The sequence below is a fragment of the Nilaparvata lugens genome, chromosome 5 (genome assembly GCF_014356525.2).
Source record: "Nilaparvata lugens isolate BPH chromosome 5, ASM1435652v1, whole genome shotgun sequence".
Lineage (NCBI taxonomy): Eukaryota > Metazoa > Arthropoda > Insecta > Hemiptera > Delphacidae > Nilaparvata > Nilaparvata lugens.
The window spans coordinates 26,326,305-26,338,779 of record NC_052508.1 but is presented as its reverse complement, the minus strand read 5'-3'; the positions used below and the strand labels follow the sequence as shown (position 1 = coordinate 26,338,779).

General features: G+C 34.4%; 1 protein-coding gene across 2 annotated transcripts in view; it reads right to left on the bottom strand.

Annotated features, from left to right (window-relative positions):
- Positions 1-1,879: 1,879 nt before the first annotated feature.
- Positions 1,880-12,475, bottom strand: part of LOC111049665 (knirps-related protein) — a 56,736-nt gene continuing 46,140 nt past the window's right edge. For both annotated transcript variants that reach the window (XM_022335800.2, XM_022335798.2), the window contains exons 2-3: positions 10,053-10,130; positions 1,880-5,241 (exon numbers count right to left, since the gene is read on the bottom strand). In XM_022335800.2, the coding sequence (XP_022191492.2) occupies positions 4,267-5,241; positions 10,053-10,130 (1,053 nt within the window). In that variant the 3' untranslated portion in view covers positions 1,880-4,266. The remainder of the gene's footprint in view (positions 5,242-10,052; positions 10,131-12,475) is intronic.

The following is a 12,475-nucleotide window of genomic DNA, read 5'->3' as shown; positions in this document are numbered from 1 at the left end:
CCTAAAAACTCGTTTGCCAAGGATATGGAGGAGTATCTTGTTTTAAAAGAGCCAACACTCCAATAACAGCATTATAATATGCTAATAATTTGGCAATGCATAAATAATATAATTTTTATTTTTCAAACTCCAAAATATTGAATTCTATGTTATTCAGTTACTTTATATGAATGATTCATCAATCTTCTATCTTGATTTTCTTTAACATATCTGACATTTTTCTAATTATTATTTCTATACTAATTATTGAGAAAATCAAATACAAACACAGTCGAAGATTTTTTGATTTCTGTTTGTTAATCCGTAGTCAATATTTATGAAATTGTTGAGCCAACTCAGAAATTCAGAATTATGAAATAAAACAGAGAATTTGTGTAAAATCTATCTGAGGAGGTCGTACAAGTAGTAATTCGATGAAGTTTAATTTGATGGTAGCAGTGGGTCGAAATAATTAAATCCGAACTGGAATACGGATAATTCTAGCTAGTTGATTGTATAATCTTACCAAATTATTATTTATGATAAAATTAGAACTGATAATTATTGAAGTTTCTATTTAGACATTTTATATTGTTGAAAATTGAATGAAAACTGTTGATAGAATTTTTGAAAAATGCACATTAACATTAACGCAGATAATGACGATAACAGAAATTGAACATGAGTTTGACTACTATTAAAAGCAATGGAATAATTGAGGAGATCTAGTTCAACAATGGCCAAATGATTGGCATTTTCAAACGTGGATAAATATCCAGACAAAACTATTTAATGAAGTTGTAAGAAAGGATTTCGGTCAAGTATGCTTGGAAGACTTTTTTGGAGTTGGCGGTGAATAGAGAGGAAAATCAGATCCTCTGATTTTTGATCACAATGTAATGTCTGATCAGTATCTCTTCACGAAGATAATTGCAATTGATAGATACTTTTATGACGGGCCAAAGAGCTTGATCGGACCACTTGATCTTCTTTTTATACCTATCATCCATTTTCCAACATGCTAATTAAGAGGAAACGTTCAACACACGTCCAAGCTGCTACATCCACATAATCACGATCAAGATGTTTAACAAGCATGAGACGCAGTTCAAATGGAAACATCTGGCAGATTCTTCGCTCAATGAGTCTAAACTTATACAAATGCTTGTATTTGAAGCATTTCAATAAATTGAATTTTTGGTTAAATTGGTTGTTAGGAGTTGCTGAATTGGTATTTAAATTTTATTCAACAGGGCTATTATTTGATTTAATTTGAACATTTTTTGTAGATAAAGACATTAATGGGTGTGATTCAGTTTTCTTGATCGGAAATCTTTTTTTATCTCTTAATTACTTTTCTCCCTCCTTTAACAAACGAGTTTGATGAATGGTTATAGTTTGAGTAGGCTAATACAATACTATAATAATTTATACCAGTACCGTAATAGTTACAGAATTGGTATATTTTTGTGTAGCAAGGTTGTTATGCTTTCAGCCTTGTGGGAATCATGCTTTTAGCAAATGGATGAGAGATCGATAATTTTTTAAATCATTTCATGAGACTAACTAATTTATATGACTAACAATACTTCATTCAACGACGCTACAAGTATCGACTGTAGTTTGATCATTAACATTTTTCTTAGGAATGATAAAATTTGACAATAAATCGTTGAGATTATTCTCTCTTAATAACAGAAAATTATATTTTACCATCTGTTTCACTGATTCGATAGTGGAAAACTCCTATCAATCTCCATCTAATAACAGGCTTGAACATTTCATGTTCTTTGTTTATCTAGTCAAACTCACTATCTATTACTTGTCACTATCGACTTAGTTTCAATTTTAAAAGTCCATAAATGTAATGACGTCATAATTTCTGGCTATAGTGTTTTTCGATTGGTTTTCTGCTGTGCATTCTATGATAATCAAGATAAATTGAATATCACGTAGTGGCAACTTGCTGTGTCCCCTATTCTCAAAATACGTTACCTCGTTAATGCATCAATTATTTTACACTCGTCCGATTTCTGACTGCCATTCGAATCTAGGAACCCACTTTATTCAATTATGCAAGAGGAAAATGAAACCTAAAAGTGCGTCAAGCTCTCTTCCTTATCTAAAAAGTTGTCCAGAGCGTTTAAATATGGTTATCCCGAAAATTAAATTCGTGGTGGGCCAGAAGGTATTAGAAGAATGGAAGAACCACCCATTGAGACAGGAACTTGTGTTAAATGTTACAATCGTGAGGAACAAAGTGCTATACCTTAAACCTTACCACGTAAGTATCCTGCTGGGATTCACAGTGTCACGGAATATTATTTTTCGGGAGGTGAAGCCATCCTTGTCAAGCAGTATGGAGAAATTCTCTTGAACTAATTCACACTGCTGTCCTTTCCGTATGACTCCAATACAATCTATTAGGTTTATGGCTTTCAAGACAGAAAGAGAAATGCGATGTGACACTTAAACCTAATTTATTATCACTTCATCATACAATTTAGTATCTTCTCTCTACTTGATGATTCTGATATAACACTTGCCTACTCTATGAAAAAATTCTATGAGAAAACTCTCATAGACCAAGTGGATTTCAAATCCCCTAAACATGTGCTCACTTAATTTTGATTATTGATCGATTTTGTATTCTATTGATTCTAATAAAAAACGTTCTTCACCCTATGATCACAGAAGATATGGAGTTTCTCACTACTACGATAAACCAATATAATAAATGCTGATTATCATTGGATACTGTCGATTATTGGACAACGTACGGTAATCGATTCAAATGATTGTGAATTGATTCTCACAGAATAGACCGACCTCAGCTTTCTTCATTAAGATTTTTTGAATGAGCAAAGTGGAGTTCATTTAATGAAATATTTGTAAAAAAGAGGGAAATCCTGACATAGTTTGTTTGTTTTATTCATGATAGACTAACAATCAATATGATATATTTTACATAAGAGTGGCACTTTTTTGATGTTGTATATATTTCAGATCAGTTGTAGAAAAGAACAACACATATTTCAGTTTGCAACGTAATTTGATGAACTAACGTTTTTGGAGGATTCAATCTTGTCACAAAAACGTTTTGCATTTTTAAATGAATGATTCCTAAAAAATAACTAAGTAAGGTTCTTGAATTTCTTAGAGCTTAAGAAAATCTCAATTGAAAGACATGAGATACTTCGTCCCAATTATTATGTTTTATTTTGAAAGTTTATCATAAGGGTATACTTTGGATTCCAGAAGTGAAGAAATGTACTTCAGAAGTATTGATTGAAAAAGATTATTATTTGACTAGACTAGAAGTAAATTCAGCTACTTCATGGAAAAGTGATAGCAAAACAAAATCATGATCATTCTTATCCCAAAACAATAAAGAGAATTACTTCATAAAAATATACTCAACACCATCACTTCAAAAATAAATATTCACATCTTATGCAATACAAAAATATACACTTAATATAATGAAAATAAAACGTTGTAGCATTTTGGTACGATAAAAATAACGTAAATATATTATGATTTTAATTTTGATAAACGATTCTAAATGAGGTGACTATATCTTCTCTTCACCTATATAAGAATAAATTTAAATATTGAAAATAGTTGAAGATGGATATGGTGAACAGGATATCGGTTGAAAGAGAATATCTGAATACTGATTGTATAACAATCAATATATTTGGTTCTCATGAGTACCAAATGTACTCTAAAATTAGAAAATTCATCATTTTTCAATTTGGAAGTTTAGTATTCATCTCTATACCTTAGAGCAGTAGATGACATAAATAAAAAGAATTGATGAATATAGAAATTCCAATATGCTATGAATTAATTAATGTTCATCTTGCCTTGTCAATAAAATGAGTTTCATGGAATTTCATTTCATTCTTTGCTTACTTCATTTGATTGAAGAAGAACTTAATCCTGGTGCTCTAACGTTGAGCTTTTGGAATATTCACGTGAAATTTGACACAAAAATATTCAATAAAGTGAATATTATATTCTGTTATGTAATCGTTGCTTTTTCTAACCTGACACAAGAAAAACATCATGGTAACAAAAAGATAATTAAAAAAGTATATTCTTATTCTATAATTAATACTGGAATCAAATCTTTCAACTTGATGCGATACGTCACATTCATAAGCCTAACAATAGTTATATTAATAATTGGCTTAGGGGAGCTTTTCGAGAATTATAGTCATTTTGAAGATTGATGTATGACTATATTATTTATACGATAATAAGCTTAATTTTCGATTTTCATCAAACTTTGGTTGTGAGGTCGAGTGGCGCAGTCCTTTTGATTGGATCTGCAACTTCGACATGTAGTTCTGTTTGTTCGTCTCTGATTTCGTCGACATTCACTTCTTCGTCTTCGTCTTGGTCGGAGTGAGAGCGATCGGATGACGACGAGTCAGAGTACTTTGTTCGCGATGGACTCTTGACCGAGAGATCCATGGGCACGTCGTCGTCATCCATGCCTCCATGCTCGACGTCGTCCTCGGGACAATCCTCGTCGTCGTGAGTGCCCGAGCTGTCTCTGCGGATGGTGGGAGATCTCTGCTGCGACCTGAGCACCGCGTCGAGGAAGTAGCGCTTGCCGTAGTCCTCCTCCTCGATGTGCGCAGTCGGGTAGGCGGGTTTCGGTTGGAACAGGTGATAGTTGGGCGATGGGAAGATGAGCGGAGAAGTCTGTTGATGCGGAGGAAAATTTGGCGGGAAAAAGGCAGGATGCGGAAGGAGTGTTGCAAGCGAGGGAAATGGTAGGTAGGGTCCTGCTGCAGGCTTATAGTAGGGTGAGTTGTTTTTGTCGCTCAACCTCCTCCCATCACCAGCTTCCACTGATGAGTCTGAGTTATGAGATTCGGGAGAACTGATTGTTGGAGACGTCTCATCCAGACTCAGCATCAGCAGCTCATCCTTGCTTCTAGCCATCAGCTGCATGTGTAGTCTGGGGTCGAAAGACATGGGTGACTGCGGCAGCCCCACTGAATCCTTCAAGGAGCCACCATTGTTTTTCTGCTGACTCTGCTGTTGCTCCTGTAGTAGACAGTGTATCTTGAACCAGTTGGACCTGCGGCCGTAGCGCGATCCGCTCTTGGACATTCCGACCAGCAGGCACTTGCGCAGTCGGCATGCCTTGCACGACGTCCGGTTCTTCTTGTTGATCACACACTCGCCGTTGTTCTTGCACTCGGATATCGAGTTCAAGTTGTTGTAGGAGCGGCCGAAGAAAGACTGCAAAAAAGAAAATAAAACATTAGAAACGATTTATGAATCCATTCAATAATTGCGACAATTTGCCAGTCATAACATAATTATAATAACAATAAAAAATCATAACACAATCACATCAAAGAACCGCAATTTTCAACTAAGCTATTATATCCATATGAGAATTTACCTCATATATATAGGATATTATAAGAATATTACCCAATACAAAAATCCACTTTCAATCGGATCAAAATAGCACATAGAGTTTTTATTAAAAATTGCATGAGTATGATGATCAAATAGAGCTACTACTCAGCTACTCCAATAAAATCGGGGAATTTCATTTATTCAATAAAGATAGTAATCATTTGTACATAAACTGCTCTCGTTACAAGCAAATTGCCACTGACGAAAAAATGGGTGGAGTAATTTGGCTACCGGTGGCCGAACAGAATAACAATGGATTTGGTCATCTTCAGACTGAATAGCAAGTGCAATACACGCTCGCTGCAACAAGAAAGAGATCGACTGATCAATGAAACACAACAAGAGAGATAAGAGGGAACCTAGAGAGAGTGTTGAAAAGAGAAGAGGCGAAAGAGAAGCTCATTAGCGAGAGAGAAAGAGGTAGAAGAGTTTTACAACCGCGTCTATATAGGTAGATCTGTGGTAGAAATAGCAGCAGTGCTGTCCTTAACAGTCATGCTCTAGTTGTTCCCTCAATTACAGTGCGTCTGTCAGCTGAATTATCTCATTTCATGGCTCTGCAACCGTTTTACTGAATCTGAGCATGGGTAGGCATGAACATACACGCACTGACCTTACTAATCTTCAACACCACACCAATTACACGGTAGTCTATTGGCTCATAAAGAGTCAACATCCGCTCAATGATGCCTGAACTAGCTTATTTTGTCCATTTTATCGTACGCATGCTGAAACTCCGTGGTTTGAATAGCAATAATTTTATAAATAATACAATTAATCTATGATGAAGAGTCTACTGTATTATCAAGGGTTCCTGAAATACTACCTCTCAAATTTTGAGTTCTTAGAATTTTTGAAAAACATTCAATCAAATGTCAAAAGTTAAAAGTACAAGTTCAGTACAAGGATCAGTAGAAATACTATATAAAGTATATCTGTATCTGATTGCAAATAAAAATTGTTTCAGAATAATATTTTGTGGGAAAATGAATAATTGAAAACAGTGATGCTCTACCCAAATCGAGGTATTAGAGATAATAAATGGAAGTTGTGTTTTTATGGAAATTCAAATGTATTTCTCGTAGGGTTTTATTTGTTTTTCTTGAATGTAAATAATTGATTGAAATTTCAGTTGTGTTGTGTGTGGTTGTGTGGTTTTTCCATAATGGTTGACAGTTTAAATTTGTGTTTTCATGATTTTTTAATTTATAGATTGGTTTTCTATTCACTTGAAAATCTTATAATTTTATTTCGATGGATAATTAATTATTGTTGATAAACAACTGATATAGTCCCGTTTGCCTTCAAATTGGCAAAGTATCTTGGCATATAGTTCCTCATCTATTCTGAAAGTAAATGGAAAATAATATCGAAGCTGTGAATCATGTTAATCCTCAAGTCAACAATAATTTATCTCATAAACTACATGGGACTTCTTTCGTCTATGGACTAGATCATAAAAATAATTTTAATTCAACACTCCATTTATAATCTATCAGAGATACCATCACATTTTCAAGTATAACAATTACGCATATAGAGTATATATATCAAATACGAATATCAAGCAAAAATGACATTTTTAACAACGCCGTGAGATGTATTTCATAGGCAACTGGTGCTTTTTCTACACTCCTGGTCTCCCTCATCATCCGTCAAATCACAATCATCCTCCAATCGATCACAGATCACTTGCATGCGGAGCACCCAGTATGCAACGTGTCTGTCCGGTGTCTGTTCCCGTGGCCGTGGTACAGACAGAGCACCCAGTCTGCGACGAGTCTGTCCGGTGTCTGTCGAGTGTCTGTTCGTCTCTGTGGCCGTGATCCAGTTTTGCATTGACTCGGAAAAAGCGGGCCGCTCATTAAATTTTTACAATTCTTTCATAATATTCGCAAGGTCCTCGGTCCATTATTATACTACACGCCATCGTATCACCGACGTAACCATTTAATGGTAGTAATGAAATAATTCTAATTAGGACATTATTATTTAGCACTGCACTAACCACCGCGCGCGCAATTTGTTTTCACTGCAATCAGCCCGCTTTCCATTTCTATTGACTTTTCTAATGAACTTCTAAATTGGTCTGCTAATTACTCTCCAAATAAAAGGCAATTAACAATAATATCAGATTGTCTTCAAGTACTCAAAATAGACGTACATTATTTATACGTATGATTCTCCAAATGGAATAGGTCTGGTGAGCTGATGTAAAATGTATTTTCATATCATACCATAACATATTTACAAAACACAATTTACTATTAGATATAGAGGAAAATGCTACTGTAATGACTTTCCACGATCAGCAAAGTTGAGATAAATGCTAATGATATCCAGTGAATATTGAAGAACGAAATCGCAAGACGATAAAGAATCGATCGCAAATACTACTCAAAATCCATCAGTGAAATACCAAACAAGAATATTTTTCTCCGCTTACTATTTTTAAGGAATAGGAGAATATCTAAACGATATAATTTTGACGAAAAGAGGTTTCGTATTGGTATCTCGAATTGTTATTATAGGCGATTGAGGTTTACTTAAGTATGTTATTTAAGTGATAAAACATTTTCCCCATTTTTAGTTTAAATATATTATTTCTCAGAATCTCTTAGATTGATGCTTTATGACTCAGTTGCTTCAGAAAAAAAACAGGATGATATGAAAAAATTATTATTTATTCAAAAGCTCACATTGCCACATAATCAGGAAATTTGAAGCTCACGGATTTCAATTTTCCATAAGTTGATCAAATATCAGCTTCTGTTGATTATTTGAGCCATTTGAGGTAACAATGAGTTACAAAATAGGTTTAGAAGTACCAGCATTAATATGATAGATATCCCGAATATTTGATATCTTGTTACAAGAATACAAACAAGACACATTGAAACATGCTATTCAAGTTGCAAAATGGCAGAGTTTTACTATAGATAAGCCAGCTTGTTGCTGCGACAAGATTCCCACAGTTTTGCAACAATTTTCCAACAATGATCGCAGGTTCACGTGCGTGTTAAATCTATATTTCATAATGAGTGCTAATTTCTAAACTCAATTGATAAACTGTGCGTTTCATTGAGGAGAAGAGGAGGTCTCACATGTTTGTCAATTCATTGACTACAAATGCGTTAAAGTCTTTAGTGTCCGTTAAAGTCTCCAGGAGTTTGCGTGCTTCAGACTAATTATTTGGGTTTTAGGCCTTTCGGGTGCACATATAGTTGCAGCAGATGACCTTAGAGCCTGAGAGTGACTTGATAACGTCGGGCAGGTCTTTAATAAAAGCGGGTGTAATTGCACAAGTGGGCTTACACATAGGCCAGAGGCGAAAGTTCTCTGCTTCCGATCCACTTAGCAATACACCCTTGAAGGACGCCGGTTTCCAAACACAGCTCTTTTGTTTACTGTTGTTTATCTCTGTCGCTGAGAATGAGACAGCAGACGTCACTTGTTCTTGCATTTGCATTTTCCTAACGCTTTTCCGACTCACTAACAATTCCGTTTCCACTGGTCTCATCTACAACCGTTTCCACCACTTTCATCATCATGACTAAACTAATCTTCAACTCTTCGTAGATACTCCTCCTCTTTTCCATTCAAATTGGAAATTTCATACAAACTCCTAAATTGGACAAAGCATCTCAGATTAAAACTGAATACTCACAAAATAATGGGCATAAGGTCCATATAACATATTTTCTATGTTATATTTTAGAAAATAGAGTAGTATATTTTTGGAGTACTATTTGTATATTTCTTCTGAAGCTACCATGAATTCCATATTTTTCCTGGATAATTCGATATAGTTTATCAAATAGTTGTGATGGATTCATAAGAGTACAGTATTTTCAAACCGTGAGGGAATTCGGCTGTACTGTATCTCATTCTTCGAACTTCAAATCAGAAAGCAGGGAGCTAACATCTATCTTAGTGCAAATGTATCAGAATACTTATGTGCTTTTTACTTAACCATCTATAGTTTTATTGTTTTCAAAATTATTTATTAACATTGCTTAAATAAGTCCAGAAAACTTAATTAATATTGACTTAATACGTCTCCATATGAGTGAGCTTGATAGACCTTTTTCTTAGGTAACTTTTTCTTACCTACAGAGATAATAATATTATTATGTAAAATAAAACACATCCAGATTAGAATCATCTTCGTCAAGTCTACTCATAAGGAAAGACTTGAGACATTGTCTGGAACAACTTCATTCAGACGGAGGACAGCTCTCGTCGCTCTAGGAAATCGTTTTCATCGCGATGATGCATGAGTTTCTAATTTAAAATTCAACTGACATTTTTCGTGGGGGCAACTCGTTTTGTGGTTCGATTATACAAACAATTTTTCCAGCCGACTGCAAAATTATTATTCGAGTCTGTTCTCCGTGCTGCGGTTGAAAATAAAAGTTAATTGCAGTCTTTCGTTTTACTGTGCGGAGGCCGAGATTATTGCACTAAGTGAAGAGCACAGCAAATGCAGGAATTGTCTGGTGCAAGAGAGATGACAGCTAGCCGGCCTGTGGCCTGATATCTTAATTTATGTGGAATTTCAATTTGAGACATCTTTTGAGAATTTCGAGTGTATTAATAATAATGGAAATGGAATGAAATTTCACCTTGCAGCCTTCGCAGGTGAAAGCACCAAAGTGGAAGCCGGCCGCGGGTTCGCCGCACACTTTGCACTGCTGGTTCATCTGCAAAAAAAATTGAAATTATAAACCAAATCTTCAAAAATTCATTATTCTTTCATCAATTTGCTCTTTCAAGATGTTATATTATTGTTGTATTCGTTTTCAGTTTATATTAATTTCTTTGACAGTATGTATATAGATCTATTCATAATCACATTACGGGAAGATGCATAACTGCTCATGCGTACATCACATTTCATAACATCATCCCACCATCCCAGAAAATTGTTTTTTGTTTGCATTGTAACCAACCATAGCCTATGTAGGCAGAGATTACTGCACATGTGCAGAGCACGGCGAATGCTTTCTTGTTTTCGTATGTTGCAAATTTAAAATCAGAATTCCACAATGTAATCAAAAATATAAGTATTTGTGGGATATATGTTATTATCCAATAGACTGAATGGAGAAATATTCGTTCACAATGAGATATCTAAACTAGAAATAATTATTATATATTTCTTGTCTACAAATTCAAGATGTTATAAGAATAGCACAAGTCATAATTATTCTGCTAGACCGTTTCTGAATTCAAAGGCAATGAATATTGCGAATCCAGAAAACGAACTCGGATAGTTAGAAAAACAGTCTCGTCGCCGAGTGTGGAGTGTGGAGTATGAAGAGGCCATACTTTGTTGGCAGAGAGCCGCGGAATACAAGTCACGAGCGTACTCCAAGCACAAACATAATCATAATAATCATCAGCAGATTGAAAAAAAATTCTTTCATTATGAAAACAAGTCGTCTACGAATTAAATACAAAACTGAGCAAATGGATACATTGAGAGTATTGAGCCTTGAGAGTGGTCGATAGGGCAGACATCAAATTGTTCAGGAAATTTCCAATATTCTACATTTTAAAAAATTTATCCACCTTCAGATTTATGATACGCTCACTTTCTAAATGGCTTTGAACGCGGTTCACTACTAGGAAGACAGCATTCGGAAGTTTACTCATGCTTTTTAGAATTCAATCATATCTTGCGTGAGGACATAACTTTTTCAACTAAGATGATGATATCAATTATTGGAAGTAAAAATCAGTTACCTATACAGTTGCTACAGTTATTTCCAGGGTTTAGATTTAAAATTATACAATCTTCAGCAATGTGATGAACTTATTACTTCATGAACTACTGAAATGAAGGAATTTCAGTCAGATCACCTGCAATATATATTCTATAATATGTTGTATTATTATATGAAAATAAAATCAATTAAAAAAAATCAAAAATAAATATGCAATATGAATATTTACTTTTCTTTATAGGGCTACTGAAATTATTGAAATACAATAAAAAATATCAAGTAGGTCACTTTATTTCATCACCAAAACACCATAATAAACGTTACTCTATATTCTTTTGTGTTTGAATACAATATCGAATGACAATTATAAATTTTATGGCAATATAATTCTTGCAGATCATTATTATGAAGATTAACTATTATTATAACGGAGTATATTTGACCGAGCGAAGTGAGGTCTAAGATTCAAGTCGACGGTTTGGCATTTCTCTTAATGTTTAAATGTTTATATGTTGCGCATTTACGGCGAAACGCGGTAATAGATTTTCATGAAATTTGACAGGTATGATCCTTTTTTAATTGCACGTCGACGTATATACAAGGTTTTTGGAAATTTTGCATTTAAGGATAATATAAAAGGAAAAAGGAGCCTCCTTCATACGCCAATATTAGAGTAAAAATCAGACTATAGAATTATTGATCATAAATCAGCTGACAAGTGATTACGCAGATGTGTGGAGAAGCCAGTCTATTGCTGTATTTCCGTAAGGTCTATGGTTTCAATCAGGTACTTGTGGATGAAAATACTGCGTGAGTTCTACTGTTCACAGAACTACTGGTGTATTTAGCTCGTCTTCGTCTTCGTAATATTACTTTAGTTTTGTTAATTGAGGAAGATGGCTTAAAAAAATGTATTCTAGGTACATTGGCTTAATTATATCTGCTCCATATGGTGAATGTGATGCAATAAGGTGATTCATCTTGAGATTAAAAAAACCTGGAGAGTTTGTTGGCCAGATGTTCTTCGAAATCACAACCAATACTGGTTGATTTTATTGACACATATTTCCAATTCACAAAAGGCCTACCTACAGTTACGATAGAACCATCTTTGTCTACTGTGCTTTCATCTGACTCAAAGTTATGATTCTACATTTAATTTTTACTGCTGTATTTGATATGTTCATTAGTTGACTCCAAAACAATCAAATCGAGCACATAAGTAACAATTTGGAGACATATAAACAACAATAAATTGTGTTCTTAATAAGTATTCCTCTTCGTCTCGAGCATAAATTGAAGCTCAGTAAGAGGCATGA